Source organism: Meriones unguiculatus, chromosome 10 (genome assembly GCF_030254825.1).
Source record: "Meriones unguiculatus strain TT.TT164.6M chromosome 10, Bangor_MerUng_6.1, whole genome shotgun sequence".
In the NCBI taxonomy this organism is placed as follows: domain Eukaryota; kingdom Metazoa; phylum Chordata; class Mammalia; order Rodentia; family Muridae; genus Meriones; species Meriones unguiculatus.
In genome coordinates, this window is record NC_083358.1 from 78,790,220 (window position 1) to 78,807,845 (window position 17,626).

The window sequence follows — 17,626 nt, forward strand, 5'->3', positions numbered from 1 at the left end:
TTATATATATATATATATATATATATATATATATATATATTGCAATGTACCTGAATGTTATATACAGTCTGAGGTTGTATCAACAAAGCTCCTTTTGAAAATTAGTTGTAAATATTTTGATGTAACCTAAAATGAGGTCAAAGAAATCTTAAGTGGAGATAGGACACCCAAGATTCTGTAACCACCTGCCTCACCATGTTTCAAGTTTCATTTTACTTGGTAAAGTATAGTATTTAATCTATACTTTGTATTAGATTCTTAGAGCTTAATGTCATATTGTATGGGCTGATGGAGATGGCATTGTATATCTTCTATAGAACAGAGAACAGAATACCTATAAAATATACATATGTAGCAAACATAAAGGGATTCCTTTAAACCTTGGGACACACTTAATTTCTCAAGCAACATTTTAGGGAATTGGATTTTAATATCTTCCATCCAGTAGAGGGCTATCAACTTCCGTTAATTTCTAAGGACCATCTTAATAGTTAAGCTATGGAGTTTATTCACCCGTTTTTTTGTTTTTGTTTTTCTTTGTTTTTTAACAGAACTTTTCTTTGAAGTTGTACAGTCTGTAACTAAGGCCCAGTATCTTTAAGTGGAAAGACGCTGCAAGCATGCCTTTCCAGAAAGTTCTACAAGGTGTGGAGGGTAGCAGGAACCCTCTGCTCTGATTTATCTAAGAGCACCCTTCCAGATTTTGTGTCAGCTCCTCTTGGACCAAGCGGTGGCCATTTTTCCTTCTGTCACAGTCCTAACGCTGACAATGCAAACCAGTACATAAATAGAGTGGTTTCCCATGCCAGAGTTCCAATTCAACTATATTTGCGCTTCAAGCCATTTTGTGCTTGTGTTGTGATTTAGAGAAAGACATTATGAGGGGGAAACTTTTTCTTTTTTTTTTTTTTGCCACGCTGGAAAATTTATATATTTTTTAAATTTGAATTTATTTTTTTATAACTTACTCACTTTACATCCCTATTGTCGCCCCCTCCTTCATCTCCTCCCAGTCCCATCTCCTCTTCCTTTCCCCCCCTATTTCTCAGAAAGGGGGAATCCTCCTCCCCTACCTTCTGACAACAGCCTATCAAGTCTCATTAGGACTGCCTGTATCTTCTTTCTCTGTGGCCTGGCAATGCCCCCACCCACACTAGGAGGAAGTGATCAAAGAGCAGGCAACAGAGTCCATGTCAGAGATAGCCCCTGCTCCCCTTACTCAGGGAATCCAAATGAAGACTGAGCTGCCTATTGGCTACATCTGAGCAGGGGGCCTAGGTCCTCTTTATACATGGTTTTTGGTTGTTGCAATACCATGGGCCCCGATTTGTTGGCTCTGTTGGTCTCCTTGTGGAGCTCCTTCTCCTTCTTCAGTAAGATTCCCTGAACTCTGCCCAAATTTTGGCTATGAGTCTCAGCATGTGTTACGATACCCCGGTGGGTCATTTTAACAAATATTCCTCACACTATTTCAAAGGTGTGCATGTGAAGTCTATATGAAGGGAGCAGCTTCTGGTCTTTACTAAAACTGGAGTTTAGGGACCAATTATGGGAATGAGAAAAGGTCTTCCACTGCCCGACTCTTTGTCCCTGTTTGCAGAGGAACTTGTTCCAGAACCTTCCGCTTGGAATTGTGCCTACTTGGTTGTCAATTGGCAATTGTTCTTTGCTTTGTTTTTGCGCTCCAAACAAAGCTTTGTGATGCGACCCTTTATTGTGACTGAGGCTGTCTCTAAATCTCTGGTTCTGAAGCCAGTGAAGTCCTGTGTGTCTTAGGAACTGTGCCTCATCAGGGTTGATTAGTTTCTTTTCCCTTTTATGTTCCCCCTATGGGGCAAGGTTATGTCGGGTTTCCTCATTACCAATAGTTTTAAAGGAGCTGACTAATGAAATAATGATGGCTAGTGATGAGCAATGTTTATACATACTATCTTGGACTATGATTCTATTGTGTTTCTGGTCCATTCTTGGTGAGCTTTTGGCTCCCCCCCCATATATATGTGTGTGATATATATATATGTATGTATATATATATATATGTAATATATGTGTGTATATTATGTATATGTATATATATGTGTGTGTTTTCTCAAACAATAATTGTAGTTTCTACTTGCTGAGTACTTCCCACATACACAAAATATCCCATTAACACAGTTCTGCTCACTAGACATTGTCCTCATTAATTATCTTCATTGATGGTAAAAAGAAATAGAAGGTCACAAAGGATAGGAAATACACATGGAGCTCAAGTTGAGATGCAAACCTCAAACTCAACATGCCTCACTGTATGAAGAAACTATAATTTCATAATGGAATCAAATCTGCTATGATCTCTGGGTGGTGGTGGTGCATGGCTTTAATCCTAGCCCTTAGGAGGCAGAAGCAGGCAGATCTCTATGAGTTTGAGGCCAGCCTGGTCTACAGAGTGAGTTCCAGGACAGTCAAGGCTACACAGAGACACCCTGTCTTGAAAAAAAAAAAAAACAACTGCTAAAAAGGAAAAAAAAATGATACATACAAATAGTTTATTTTAGGCCTAAGGATATAGTTCAGTTTGTAGAGTGTTTAGCAAGCATAAAGAAATCCCAGATTCAATCTCTAGCAATGTAAAGTTAGGTGTGGCTGTGCACACTTGCAGTGTCAGCTTTCAGGGGGCAGAAGCAGGAGGATTAAAAGTTTAAGATCATGTTTGGCTACATAGTGAGTTCCAGATCAGCCTGAGATACATGAAACCTGGTCTTATAACAAGACACGACGTCTTGTTCCATCTAATACACGTCACTGGATCTTCTTGCAGTGATGACTGAGATCAAGATCTTGGTGGAAACACCTGCTGTTCTGAGAGTTTCCTACTGTTTAGGGTGTGACATTGTCTTCTTAGACAAGGACACATGGGTCTTATCTTGCCTCTTTTCTCATTCAGTATCTATTAAATGCAGTAAAAGTATTAAGACATTTGGAAAATAATCTTTTTCATTTTAAAAATTAATAAATAAATAAATTGATTGATTGATTATTACAACTTATTCACTTTGTCTCTGGCTGTGTCTTCCCAGTTCCACTCACCCTTCCTCTTCTCCCTCTATGCCTCACCTAGCCCACTGATAGGGGAGGTCCTCCTTCCTTCTGAGCCTAGTCTATCAGGTCTTATCAGAGCTGGTTGCATCATCTTCCTCTGTGGCCTGGCAAGGCTGCAACCCCCAGAGAGAGGTGATCAAAGAGCCGACCATTAAGTTCATGGTCAGATACAGCCCCTGATCTCCTTACTAGGAAGCCCACTTAGAGCCTGAGCAGTCTATAAGCTGCAACTGAGCAGGGGTTCTAGGTCGTCTCCATGCATGGTCCTTGGTTGGAGCATCGGTCTCTGCAGGCCCCCTGGGCCCAGATTTTTTTGGTTCTGTTGTTCTCCGTGTGGAGCTCCTGTCCCCTCCAGGTCTTTTTATCTCCCTCTTCTTCCATAAGATTCCCTGTACTCTGCCCAAAATTTGTCTATGAGTCTCAGTATCTCCTTTGATACCCTGATGGATAGAGTCTTTCAGTGGCTCTCTGTGGTAGGCTCCTGTCCTGTTCCGTCTTCTACTTCCTATAGCTATCCTGTTTGCCCTTCTGAATATGGTTTCAGCCTCTTCCCTAGGGTCCTCCTTGTTGTTTAACTTCTTTACAAATATAGATTTTAGTATGTTTATCCTATATTTTATGGCTATTATCTACTTACAAGTGAGTATATGCCATACATGTCTTTATGCTTCTGGGATACCTCACTCAGGATGATCATTTCTAGGTCCCACCATTTGCCTGAAAATTTCATGATTTCCTTGTTTTTAATTGATGAGTAGTATTCCATTGTGTAAATGTACCACAATTTCTGTATCTAGTCTTCAGTTGAGGAACATCTAGGTTGTTTCCAGATTCTGCCTATTGTGAATAAAGCTGCTATGAACATAGTTAAACAAATGTCCTTGTTGTACGGACATATATCTTTGAGATATATGTCCAGGAGTGGTATAGCTGGATCTTGAGGTAGCACTATTCCTAATTTTCTGAGAAAGTGCCAGATTGATTTCCAAAGCAGTTGTACAAGGTTACATTCCTACCAACAATGGAGGAGGATTTTCCTTTCTCCACAACCTCTCCAGCATGTGTTATCACTTAACTTTTCGATCTTAGCCATTCTGATGGGTATAAGGTGGAATCTCAGGGTTGTTTTGATCTGCATTTCCTGGATGACTAAGGATGTTGAACATTTCTTTAAGTGTTTCTCTGTCATTTGATATTCCTCTGTTGAGATGTACCCCATTTTTAAATTGGCTTTCTTGGTTTGTTGGTGTTTATCTTCTTTAGTTCTTTATATATCCTGGATGTTAGCCCTCTGTCAGATGTAGGGTTGGTAAAGATCTTTTCCCAGGCTGTAGGCTGTTGTTTTGCTCTGATGACAGTGTCCTTTGCTTTACAGAAGCTTTTGGAAAACAATCTTATTGTAGAATTTCTAGTTGTTTCTAATGGTTTTGCCTCAGTATTTCACATTTGTTTTATATATACCCAGATTTTAATAGCATTACTAGGGAACTGCATTTAGTAAGTCCTTTGTATTATTTTTCATTTGTACACTTGTATTGTTTTTTCATGAAACAACTTAAAACATTTTATTGATTTATCTGTGTATATATATATATATATATTTCATGATTTCCTTGTTTTTAATTGATGAGTAGTATCCCATTGTGTAAATGTAAATGTATCACAGTTTACACAATGGAATACGACTTGCATGAGCACCTACATCATCTTTGTGGAGGTGAGAGGACAACTTGAGGAGATTGGTTCTTTCCTTCAACAATCTGTGTCTCAAGAGCGGAACTGAGGTCAACAGATTTGATGGCAAGTACCTTCACCGGCCGAGCCATCTTTAAAGCCCTTGGAACAAGAACGTTTTTGCAACGCATGTTTCACTAGATAGTAGAAAACATGTTTAACATATGTAATTGAAATAAACAGTGCAATGCAAATAAAAAGATTCCAGATAAACACACCAGAATCCTGGTCAACTATAACTTAATAGCGGGAGAAAAATATACACATAATCGATAGTAGTTACCAAGCTTTAAGCTTTTACTGTGTAGACATTAGAGGAACTGAGGGCATTTTGTTAGTTTGTTGACAAAGCTTTTGTTCTGTTCTTTCTGTAATATGAGGGGGGGGGGGGGAGCCAAGTCATTTTCTGTAAAGACAGAGCATTGAAAGCTATGTGTATCAAAGTACCTGAAACAGAAAAAGACTTTCCTCATGTTTTTTAGTTTAGCAGGCTAGTTGGGTTAAATATTGACCAGAGTTTCTACTGAGACAACCAAGTTTATTTTTCATATAAAATTTACACTGAGAAACCCTGTCTTGAAAAACTAAAAAAAAAAAAAATTTAAGCATTTTGAAAGAATTTATTTTATTTCCCATTACTTCATATTTATTTATCGGATCTCAGTGAATTTTTAAATTCTGAAAGGTTTCAATTTTCTACGAAATTTTATTACGTTTTTTATATATTTTTTATGCTATAATCTATGAATGTTTATAGTTACTATAATTAAACTAACAAAAATAAATGAAGGTTATCTTTTTATGTTGGAAATATAATTTCTTTTTTTCCCCATTGGTTTCATATTTAGCTTTGGATAAACTTGAACTCCTTACAGGGCTGGGAACCTATCATAATTTACTTTTAAATATAGTGAGAGAGTGAGATTATGGCTGGCTGGATAAGCAGGTTGGTAGACAGACAACTCAGGAGCAGGGCACAATAAGCTCTCAGTCCAGAATCGACCTTGGTCCTAATCAGTTGTCTACCTTCCCAAAAGTGTTCTCTGAAAGAGAAATAGGCTTCCTATGGGCAGGGCCATGGGCAATATTCTACCTTTGCTGGCTTTTCTCTTTTGTCTTTTGCTCATTGAAAGCAAATGGTGGCAAGTCGATAGTGGGCATCCGAAGCTCCGTATAGGAAAGCTGCCACTGAGCTGGCAAGTTTGAGATGGACCGCTCTAGTGTAAGGCCAAGAGTCAAGGCTCAATCTTGTGTGCCTCTTTGGAGTCTTGTGAATTGAGAAGCCCCTACATGACCTAACCTGAAGTTCTGCCCACTCTACTCCAGGGAACCTGGTACCCTATTTAAGCACCTTCCACATCTGTGCCACAAGACCCAGTTTCTGTTCATCCCCATGCAGTGGGGTTCAGCACCCTGCCCGTGGACAGTATTTGGCAAGACAGTCACATCCTCCTCTAGGCAATGTTGGAGAGCCCAGCACCCTGCCTGACTCCCATAGCTGGTCCCATTATTCTTGAGATTAACATGAATGGCTTTGGGTTACGTGACACCTGCTTTTCCCAGAGCAGTGAGCCTGTGGCTTAGAAGCAGCTTTCAATATTATACCATTATTAAAGCTTTTATTAAGAGAAACCCTTTCTGCAATGGTACATATTGTTTCTGCCTTCCTTCTCATTACTTCCACTTACTCCTCACACTGCTTACTCCTTTAATGAGATCATCCTTTGATCTGGAGATGAGTGTGGCTTATTAGAGACAGGGAAAGGCACACAAAATCAGTCTGTACTCCAAGAGTTGAGATGGCTTAACTTCCTCCTTTCTCTGGGAGTCAGAACTGTGTCCTTCATGTGATGGTGCCTTGTCTATCTATATTCAAACACTGGAGGTCTTAAGCCCTGCCCTGCCCCGCCCTGTTGTTTCCAGTGCACACCCAGTAGTTCTGGATGGTGATCACTGTACTTGAAACATTATTTAAACTGATAATTTCAGGGAATGGATGACAATAACTCCTTCAGAGTAGCTGTATGGTGGCTTCAGGTAGGCCCTGTGATTATGATCTGCTGAGGGATGCCTGGTTTTAATTTTATCCTTGTCCTGAACATTTCTCTTCAGAGTCTGGGATGAGCATGGATGGACCTTGCGACTGGACTGGACATTTTGTGTAGATATTGGCTATAATCACCTTCTGTCCTTTTGCCCAGAAAATGCATAGTTGTTAGGAAATCATACTCAGGAAACAAGCCAGTCTATGCTTGTTCATTTCTTAGTGGCTTCATTTTCTTTCAGTCTTGTTTAGAAATCCCTAATTTTCATGTTAGCTATATATTGCTCTCAAGAAGGTGTTTATATTTTAGGGGCCTGGAGAGATGGCTCAGATATTAAGAGACAACTTGCTGCTTTTCCAGAGGACCCAAGTTCAAATCCCAGCACCCAATCAGGTGCTGACAAATACCTGTAATTCCAGCTCAAGGGGAATCTTATGCCCTCTTCTGGCTTCTGCAGGAAGCACAAACATAAAGTAAAAACAGATTAAAGACATTATTTGTATCTTGTCTATTTCTAGGTCATTTAAGTAGTAGTATTTGTTTGAGTAGCTTGTCTCTGAGTAGCTGGAAACACATCAAGCATTTTTGTTATTGATCAGAAAGACTCAAAGATGCCTTTCTCAGACAATGTAATTTCAAAAAAAAAAAGACTTGATTTTTTGTTTTCATATCTATGGGATATGAGTTCACATAAGATATATACATACACACACATATATATGTATAATAAAATGCTTGTCATATCTAAAGATAGGAATGATAAATAGCTAGCAGTATATTTTATTTGTAAGTTAATTATACATGGTTACAAGAAAAAGAATTTCTCTGCCTGGTGGTAAAGAAATGAACATGGGTCAGAAAGTGATTTCTGTGGGGAAAAAGGTTATGAAGAATGCAGAAGCAGCAACAACTGAGACTTCTTTACTAAATCCTCGTGGATATGAGAGTCATTTACACCAGGCAAAAAGTGATCATGTGACAGCATGCCAGTTTTCTGGTATCAGCTTTAGAGCAAACCCCTCAAGAGGCTTGTTTATGAGTAGTTGTGTAATCAAAACATGTTTTATAAATCTTTTACATTTATTGAAGTTTCTAATACACAGAAAATCTACTAGGTACAGAACTGTTTTCCTAGAATTGCTGAAAATATTTGTGTCCATATTTTAATGATATGAGATTCATCCAGTTGTCATTAAATTCAGAAGATTTGGACAAACTCAAAAATTACATTTTTTTTGTATTTCAATTGTTAATTTTGAAAAAGACTGAAATATTTCTACTAATGTTTTTACTGGCAGAATTTGTGTGAAAGGGTTGTAATTCATGCACCGTGAGACATAGCACAGTAATTCAGTTATTCTAATCTATACCTAGTGGGTCTTAATTATTACCATTTTCCGTCTCACAAAAATATAAGACATACATGTCATAAATTTAACATCACATAGGTAATAGTAATTAAAAATAGCTTTGCCCGATGTAATCTTTTCTCTTTGAGTATTGTAGCAAGCTTATTTATCCAAATAATACATCGAAGTGACTTATCTGTGTGAAACTTATTGACCCTGTTGTTTTCCCCTTACACCAAGAGCTTCCCTTGAGATGCTGGAGTTAACGCTGCTTTTCCACGATGTGTGTATATGGGGGTGAGCACATGTGTTGAGCCAGAGATCTTCCTAAGGTGTGACTCCTCAAAAACTTGTGTTCTGAGACAGATTCTCTTCCTGGCCTCGGACTGGCCCAGTCAGCTAGGGAGACTGGCTAGTGAGCCTCTCCACCTGCTCCATACACCAGTCTTTTCCTTCCGGTACTGGGAGCATGGGAGGGCCGGGGTTTTTACATGGGATCTGGGGATGTGGAGGTCAAAAGATAGCTCTCAGGAGTCAGTTCTCGTTCCACTGTGGCTCTCTAGAATTGAACTCAGGTCACCAGGCTTGTGTGGCAAGAGCTTTTACCTGCTGAACCATCTTGCCAGCCCCAGTGAATTTTTTTATTTGGTCGAACCAAAAGGACTAAGAAATAAACCCCAGAACTTTTAGAAAAATCTCTTACAAACCAAAAGCAGGTGTAACATTAAATCACCAGCAGGAGTTAAATAGCTCACGTCAAATATTCAGTCCTTTAGTAAGCACGGACACATTGTGTTATTCAAGATCAGCATATCTTTTTATATTTACATATGGATATTTATTTGTCTGTGAGTCATAGAAGAAGATGTTATTATTGGGAAGAGAGAAGTCCTGAGAACATTTCAAGATATTTATAAGTAATTTGAAACCTGAGTCCAGATGCTTAAAAACTCTGAAGCAACGTTCTGCCCAAGATCCGAATATGAACTCTGCTCACAGCTGCTCACAGTAGATTGGAGAGGCTCTGTCCCAGGAGGGCTGGGTGCCCATCTCAAGAGGGATGAAGATGCCTCTTTGTGGGCCTCCTGGGATGGTATTTGATTAAAGATGGTACCACAGCTAGATGCTGTGAGCAATGAGTTTGGGGAAGTGAGAAAGCTTTGGTTTTAAAGAAGAATGTCCCTGTAAAAGAAAAATTACAGGATCACTCCTACGTTTTCAGTGCAAATGTAATGAAAGAGAATGATTTCTCTCTTGTAGTCATTTTTGATTTCTAAATGAATTTATTTCTTATTTCCTGTCAAGTAGCATGTACACACACACACACACACACACACACACACACACACAAATACACATACGTTCACTTTACCTTTCTCAGTTAGGAAGCTGTGCTGAAGAGAGGTTTTGTCAGAAGTTGTTCACAATGAGCAGACTCAGCCCATTCCCATGGTCAGGTTGGAGCGTGCAGCAAGAGATGACCAGCAATCTCCTTTCCTTCCAAGTTGTAGCTTCTTTGGCTTTCTCTTCTCTACTACTCTTTCCCTCTGCCCCCAACAAATTTAGCTCTAGCCTTTAGCTGAGACCATTGTCAGGGTCTGAGCAGGGAGAGGTCTGTGGTGACAGAACACCAACTATTTATGACACACATTATGTGACTTTATCGTCCTTATGTTGAAAGGCCTTGATGGGGAACCCTTTCACCCTTGTCTTTTGTCTGTCACTTGCTAGAAATTTCCTGTCTAACTTCGAAGCATTTGTGGCAGCGTGTTTCTGATGTAGGAGGCTGACAGGCCTGAGTCAACCATTTCTCCATCTTAGACTTATATTGGAGTCCTTGCTTCTTTCATCGGGCAGAAATGGAGGAAAGTAGTGCCCCCTGGGCACTGTGGTCTTCTTGGAGGAACATAGTTAGGATTCACTATATGATCGGCAAACACTGCCTTAGCAATTTTGCATTATCAAATTGGCTTCTGACTTTGGCTTCAGGTAAAACAAACTGAAGGTGATATATCACTGAGGTCATTCATTCAGTTTGCTTCGTCTTATTGTAATCATTCATCAGCTTCAGAAAACACATACAAACTCATGGACTAACACCATGAACTTGCTAAGAATCAATTCCTATGTCATAGCCCAAGTAGGCACATCATCATCACCATCATCATCACCTAGTTAGCTGATTAGCTTTCAACACCCCCTCCATCCACACTTGGACTGTACAGAGTAATTATGCTGTTCATTTGTATGGCTGCTTCTCCTGGGTGGAGCTGTGGAGGGAGGAGGGACATGAGGGATTGAGTTGCATATGGCCAGCTCAGTTGATATCGAACGCTGCCCTTACGGATGTGATGCCTGATGTATTGAACGCTGCCCTTTTGGATGCCTGGTGTCGCAGAGGGTTTTCTTCAGGATTCTGATCAATGGATTGCTGCACAGTGAGGAGAACAAATGGCTGGTTTCCTCCCATCTTTAAAATGAAGCATGCCCTCTCTGAAGGGCAATCTCTCAACTCTGCTTCTCAAACGTAAATGACAGGGCAACTGTGCGTTCCTCACTTTTGAAGGCAAGACAGCGGTTTTTCTCACTACTGGTCAAGATGCCTGGTGGAAGGAGTCAGCTTTTGGTACAAATTCAAAATGCAGCCAGTGTTGTATTTCTGCTGGAGGCTTGAGGGGAAGATTCCCATTTAGTGTGGTGTGTGCATCATCTAAATGGCTGTGAGCTCCTGGGACTGGAACCTGGTGCCCTGCCTGTGCCGAGGTCAGCTGGTGAGTGTACTCCCTCTCTTAGGAAAAATGATGGATTCTCTTCCTCACACAAATAGAAATCATAGACAATGTTGGACAATTAAGTCAACAAGGAAGGGATGTCTTTAAGAAGTCACTTCACTTCGAAAGCTCACTGCTGCGTAAGTCAGCTGTAGGTAGTCAGTGCTGTATAGGAACGTCTAATCTGTTTAACTTTCTGAAATGGATTACCTTCTGCTATTCATTTCCTGTAGGAGCAGTATATTTCTTAATTGGGAAAAAGAAATGAACATAGCACACACAGAAAGGACTGGTGATCAATCCTATTTTTAAAAATGTTTAGTGATTGTCTGAGATTTCTGGTTTTGTGATTGGAATGCGGTAGATCCCACAGCGGTGTCTCCCTCAGTACTTCCTCTTCCTGAGGTGGATTGGCAATCTAGAGCCCTGCACCTTAGCCTTCCTGCTATTGTTACATGATGTCTTGAGGAAAGCTGTCTGGAATAACATTATTGGCCTCCCAAAATCATCTGCAAATGCACAGTGCCTTTTGCTTCTCTGTCACATGCAATGACACCAAAAGAAAAGAAGCCAAGTCATGTCACCATTGGTTTTAAAAACTTGGCCAATGTATAGTTCTTTCTCTAAGGTCTCTGTCCCTCAAAGGAACATCTAAAGGCTGTCTGATCATGCTCTTTCTTGAGTTGAAAGAGTCCTGGAAGTGAAACTGCTCACTCTATCTGAGATTTGTTTTTAGTTACCAAATTGAGGTTTAAAGATGTGAAAATTTCCTGATATAAGAGGCCCGTATAGTGTAACTGATCCTGTCTAATTTTCCAAGTGTGTCTACAGTGAGTTTATGAAGAACTAACAAAAGAAGCGAATGTTTTGGACAACAGGATCTGTGCACCTTCGGCTGTAGCCATGCTGTAATCTTTACTCTCCTGCTGAGCGTTCTGAAAGGGAGAGGGAATTATGGGACAATAGAAGCAGAGCCTACGAAGGCAGTGGGAAAGGTGTATCCTAGAAGAACCCTCAGTCACCCTCACTAAAAGGAAGACCACATAGGAGGCTCAGCCACATTCCACTAAGATTCAGATCATCAAGCTAAAAGAACATCCATGAGTCAGGTGTGGCTTGCTTGCTGTAAACCTTTTTTTTTTTTTCCTTTTCATGAGGAGTTAGAAGAAAGGGGAATGCCAGATGGCACCAGGAACAGCTAGTGCTGTTTCTTGCTGTTTCCCAGAAGCACCCTTGAGTAACGACGGCTTTGATTTTATGACAGAGCAAGAGGGTATGTGTGGAGTGTGCTGTAAGTGGGGGGCAACCGTGGCCGCCCTTGCCAGAGATAGGTTAATTGCCTCCAAGCCCATGCTCACTTCCCACGTGGCCTGGGTGCTCAGGTACATTTCTACACAGATATGTGAAAGACTTTTCAGAGAAGGGTTAGGAGGGCTGAAGGCATGAAGAAGTGAGTAAGGTTCTCCGGATCTGAAGTCCCAGCCTACGGGTGCAAAAGGATGATGCTCTCCTTGCCTAAGAGAACCGAGCCCCCTCTGACTTTATCAGTTGTAAGCTGGCTGACCCGGGAACTACCACGATACTAACACCATGTGGCCTCATGCCAGGGTAATTATCCTCTGCTTCAAACCCACATTTGAATCAGACAAAGAACTCATATCTCTGCACCACCTCTGAGTGCATTTATCAACCACCGCCTTCCACTCAGTTTAAATGCAAACCCAAACCTGTAAATTATATAAGCTAAAAACATGTCAGACCAAAGTACAAGAACCCAGCATTTTCTCTTAAAAAAGAAAGAAAGAAAGAAAGAAAGAAAGAAAGAAAGAAAAAAGCACTGTCACTATTGTACTTTCTTCACATATTGGGGAAAATGAGGCTTTGCAGTCATCATTTATCAACATAAACATAATTTACTATTAACATTTTAAGTTAGCATAGTGATGAGTTTCATTATAAACATTTTCCTAGGGCACTTTCGACGTTTTTTTTCTACTTCTAGGATATATGTAGAATCAGATCGCACGGCTTTACTCTCCCTTGCTATGGTGGTCGTAATTGTTCTCTAAAATGGGGTTTAGAGGAAGGGCCTTCACAATCCACCTTTATAAACAGTGTTGGGACTTTGTCCAGCTAAAAATGAGACAGAGTATTCAGTCAGACTTGATGAAAATTTTAACAGGCTTCTGAAAATCGGACAGCATCTGTGATTGGGGAATTCCATCTTGAACTTACAGGTGATGTTCTGTCTTTCTCTGTCTCCCTCCTGGGTACAGCAGCAGCATCTACATCTTACTCACTATGTTAGTCCACCGCATTTCTCTGCTGAGAGAACATCCAGAAACTCTAATCTTAGTTGGTTGCATTCCATCACTTCCGAAGGCTCCTAAGATGGTACCTGACTATCCCTCTTAGAATGACGGATGATGACTTTTTTGGGTGCCTGCTTTCCTCTTTGCCTTCCTCTACCCCTGCTCCCTCAGGATAACCTTACCAAAGCCGGCTTATACGGTGCTTACTGACGTACAGTCTGGTTTGAGCCCTTGCCCAAGCAAGCTGCTAAAGCGGCCTCACGTGGGTCTGTGAACCGCACTGGGAAGCCCGGGCAACTCCCAGCCCTTCCCAGATCCGCTCTCCACCCATCGCCTCGCAAGGGGCTAGTCACTCCAGCCCTGCTCCTTTCCCCTCGGCCCCGCAGCGTTGATTCTCTTCTCAAAATGTACCTCGGAGAAGGGAAGGGCTGAGAGATTTAAGACGCAGGGATCCATGTCACGTGCTGCCCGTAGCAACCGCGGCGGCGGCGGCGGCGGCGGCGCCGAGTCCTTAGCGAGACTGCACCATTTTCTCTCGCCCCGCATAGAGGTGTGGTTGCAAGCCGCGGCGAACTCCCCACCCCCTAGGACTCACACCGAGGTGGCCTCTTCCTGGCTCCGGTCTGAAGACAGACTGTCTGGAGGAGTCCCCCAAGACCGTTCCAACTGGTGATGAGCGCCTGAGGAAGGCTTTTTGCAACTATTAGGATGCTTGTCTGCGCTCGGGGCCACCCAGCTGCTGAGGAGCTTGGGTTCCAGAGCTCCGCCCTCCCTTGGGACCATTGCTGAGCGTGGGCGCTCACCTGTGCATGCCTGTGTGCAGGTGTGTGCTGCTGTGGGGCTTGGCTTGCAACCTGGGTGGGGGACACCCGAGTGAATTATGGGTGCTGCAGAGGCTGGAGCAAGATTATGACCTAGCTCGGGGGCGGTGTGGATTATTTTGTTGAGTGTTCTGGCCGCCAGCCATTGCTCTGCTGGGGGAAATCACATCACTACACAGCAGTAAAGATCACCTGTATTGCTGGGGAGTGGAAAGTGATTCTCCGCCGGTATCTGCAAACATGGCTCACGCGGCTGCTTCTATCAAAAAAGTTCGAGAGGCTGAACTGGATGAAAAGGAAAAAAATCTGGAGAGGGAGAGAAAAAAACAACGGAAAATCCCCAGGGATCGAATGGAGCGGAAAAGAAAGGTATGGAGAGCCTCAACCCCCCCTCCCCCCTTCGTAGCACTGTATGGAACCATCAGCCTTTGGAACCGGCAACTTCATCCTCCCTTTTTCCATCACTCCCCTGCACCATTTCCAAGCACAGTTTTGCAGCTCGCCCGAATTTGCTGCATTGGGAGGAGATGCCCGAGCGGGATGGGTATCCTTCTCTTTGATCAAAATTCGCCACTTCATTTTCCCCTTTCTCTCTCGGTTAGATTATTCTGTCTCAGAGCGGGGTTCCCTAGTCTTCCAGCTTACTCGCAGAGAAGGAAAGATTGTCATATGGCCGGAGGGTGGTCCTCTTCTCATTGCCTGTGTCTATACTACTGGACTTCTTTCTGGCACTTCCTCACTGACTGTAGATTCTTTAAGGACCTCTGATTGGGAATAAGGCACGGGGAGCTGTATGATGCGCCTCCTTGCCTTCCTCGGGGCTGACATTATTCTACGCGAGAACAGACTAAAAATATTGGCGCAGTGAGCTGGGCTTCTGTATTTCTAGATTTTTTTTTATTTCCTATTATTAATTCTGTAGTTTACCTTTCTAATATGGCCATCAAATAGAAATATTTAGCTAACCAAGGCAATGAATCATCGAATCACCTAATACCAAATCATAGAGTGGTTGTCTGTCTCTTAAACATTTTTTGTTTGTTTATTAAATTTCCCTAAAAATATAAATCTTACAGACTGACAGTAATTAAATACTCTTTCAGCCAGTGGTCTGGGTCTGTAAAGAAGTTGTCTATAAAGACTTTAATTAACAAAGTAGGTCACTGGATAATTTCAGATGGTAAACGGTATATTACATTAGCAGCATGTAAAAATGGTGCTTTGTACACAAACTGCCCTTAAACAGCTCTGGGACTAGAGATGCAAGCCTGTGCTCCATGGACCTTTTCTCTTTCTCTTCCACATTCACCTTTGCTTTTGGAAAACCCTGTCTTTGCCTTTTTCTTTTTCTTCCTTTTCTCTTTCCTTTCTTTCTTTCTTTCTTCTTTCTCTCTCTCTCTCTCTCTCTCTCTCTCTCTCTCTCTCTCTTCTTCTTCTTCTTCTTCTTTTGAGACACCTAAGGAACCACACAGAGTTGAGATATTACTGCATAGAGGTTCATCCTGTTTCTGTTTTACTCCTCCACTAGTTAGACCAAACAATTCATATCTGGAAACAAATGAAATTACGGTACTTAATGGTTTCCCTTCTGGAGAAAATTTAATACTGTTTGTTTGACCTTTAAAATTCCTTGTTTCAAGTGTGTTTTGATTCTTTGAGAGTATCCGAGTCTTACTGGCCATTTTTGTTGGGGTTGACTTCCTCAGCTGTAGTTGTGTTTTTAACCCTCCAAATAGAACATTACCACCTAACGCGTTTTCTTGTACATATATCCTTTCAAATCTTTTGTTCTTTCAATTACAGTGTGTTATTTCTTGGTCAGCGGTGCTTGAACAACATCCAGTTGAGACCCAAGAACATTGCTTAGTCCAACCAGCATGCATCCATTCACTGGGAGCCTTTCAACTTGGTTTCCATATGGAGTCCAATGGTATTTTTTTTCCCTAAAGCTCATTATGCCTGAAAAAGTTACACCGTTCGAATGGCAAGTGCCGGTAGTTGTAAGGCATCTCAGTTGCTTGGGTGGTGTCTTGTTTTAGCTTGACTCTGGCACTGTCAGCAAGACTGTTGGTTAGTAATATAATAGGACAAGGTCATGTGGGCACATTTAGGTATCGTTACCCTAGAACCCGAGAAACTGGTAGCATTTGTCCTCATTCTTCTTCTGTTCTCATATATACTTACTGCTGTAGCAGATGCACGCAGGATTGCACAGCACAGCAAAGGTTTACCAGATGATAGGTGTACTTTTGAACTATATCAAATGTCTTTCCTAGATAGACACTTCCCCTCCCACACATACACATTCTGATCCAACCCAGTTTTCAGACATGATTTGCGAGAAAAAAAAAATCCATAGCTCATTATTATTTCTTAAGGTGTAGAAAATGACAGCTCGTGGAGGAATGAATGTACCTATTACCGGACCCTAGAACACCATCTTCAGAAAATCATTTTAAAATAATCATGTTTTCTGCTGATGCCATTTCATAATTGTAAGGGAACACACCAGTTGTAGGACTGAGTATATGAAATATCATTTTCATATCTATGGACGGATTCTTACCCATAAATCTCTTTGTGCAAAGAATTCAGAGAAGACCTAATTCCAGTGCAGATAAAACTACAGAGCTTGAGGGGAAAACATATTGATTTTAAAAGAAAAATTTACCAAAATTTTTACTATTAATTTTTAAAATAGTTCAGTTAGGTGGCCTTGTATTTGGTCTTAAATTTAATATGCCTTTATAAACTTTTTATTAATTAAAAGAATACTTAATTTACTTTATATTATATAAGCCTTTTAAAATAAATTTTAACTCTGTAAACTTCAGTTTTAGTCTGTTCTTGACAATAACCCATAATACTAACTTACCATTTTTGCAGTTTTTAAAAGGCAATGGTTTGCATATTAAGGAATTTCATTTCAGCCTCATTATAAGCAAAATGTTCAAGCTTCCCTTGGCTGTACTCTGGATAAATAATATTTCAATATAGCATATGGCATGTTCATTGTGTTTGTGAATGCTAGGTTTAATGAATATAAGCTTTAAGCAAATGAACCGAGTTCCAGAGTAATCAATCGAAAAAAACTAATTTGAACTTTTTTGCTCAAAAAGAGCACACTGATCTATTCATGAGGTAAGAGTCTCTTCTGTTCCACTTATCACCTTAGTATTAATGGAATATTCTTCATGTGTACAAAGTCTGGTTCCTGTACTAGAAGTCTAGAATTTGGGACCGGAGCTCCCAGGTGGGACAGGACAGCTGAGTGAGACTTCTTGTGCTGGCGAGACAGCCCAAGCCCTAGAAAGTAATTCCAAGGATACGATTTTTTCCTACATAATATTTCTTAGCTATACTTTTTAAATTTGAAAATAACTTATAAGGAGTGAGTAAAAATGACAACGCAGTTACATTTCTAAAAGCAAAGTATACACACCTAAATAGTCTTTATCATTTAACGTTAAGTTCACGTGAATTTTCAGAGACTTTTGTATTTCCCATTTCTCA

The 17,626-nt window shown here is 40.9% G+C and overlaps 1 protein-coding gene across 20 annotated transcripts in view; it reads left to right on the forward strand.

Moving 5' to 3' along the window:
• Ank2 (ankyrin 2) overlaps window positions 1–17,626 on the forward strand; it is a 559,246-nt gene that overhangs the window by 302,810 nt on the left and 238,810 nt on the right. For 2 of the 20 annotated variants that reach the window (XM_060392758.1, XM_060392752.1), the window contains exon 1: window positions 13,660–14,482. The exons of 13 other annotated variants lie outside the window; for them this stretch is intronic. In XM_060392758.1, the coding sequence (XP_060248741.1) occupies window positions 14,354–14,482 (129 nt within the window). In that variant the 5' untranslated portion in view covers window positions 13,660–14,353. Of the gene's footprint in view, window positions 1–13,630; window positions 14,483–17,626 lie in introns of those variants that run through there. 5 more of the 20 variants (XM_060392768.1, XM_060392762.1, XM_060392723.1 and 2 more) reach the window with 4 other exon arrangements.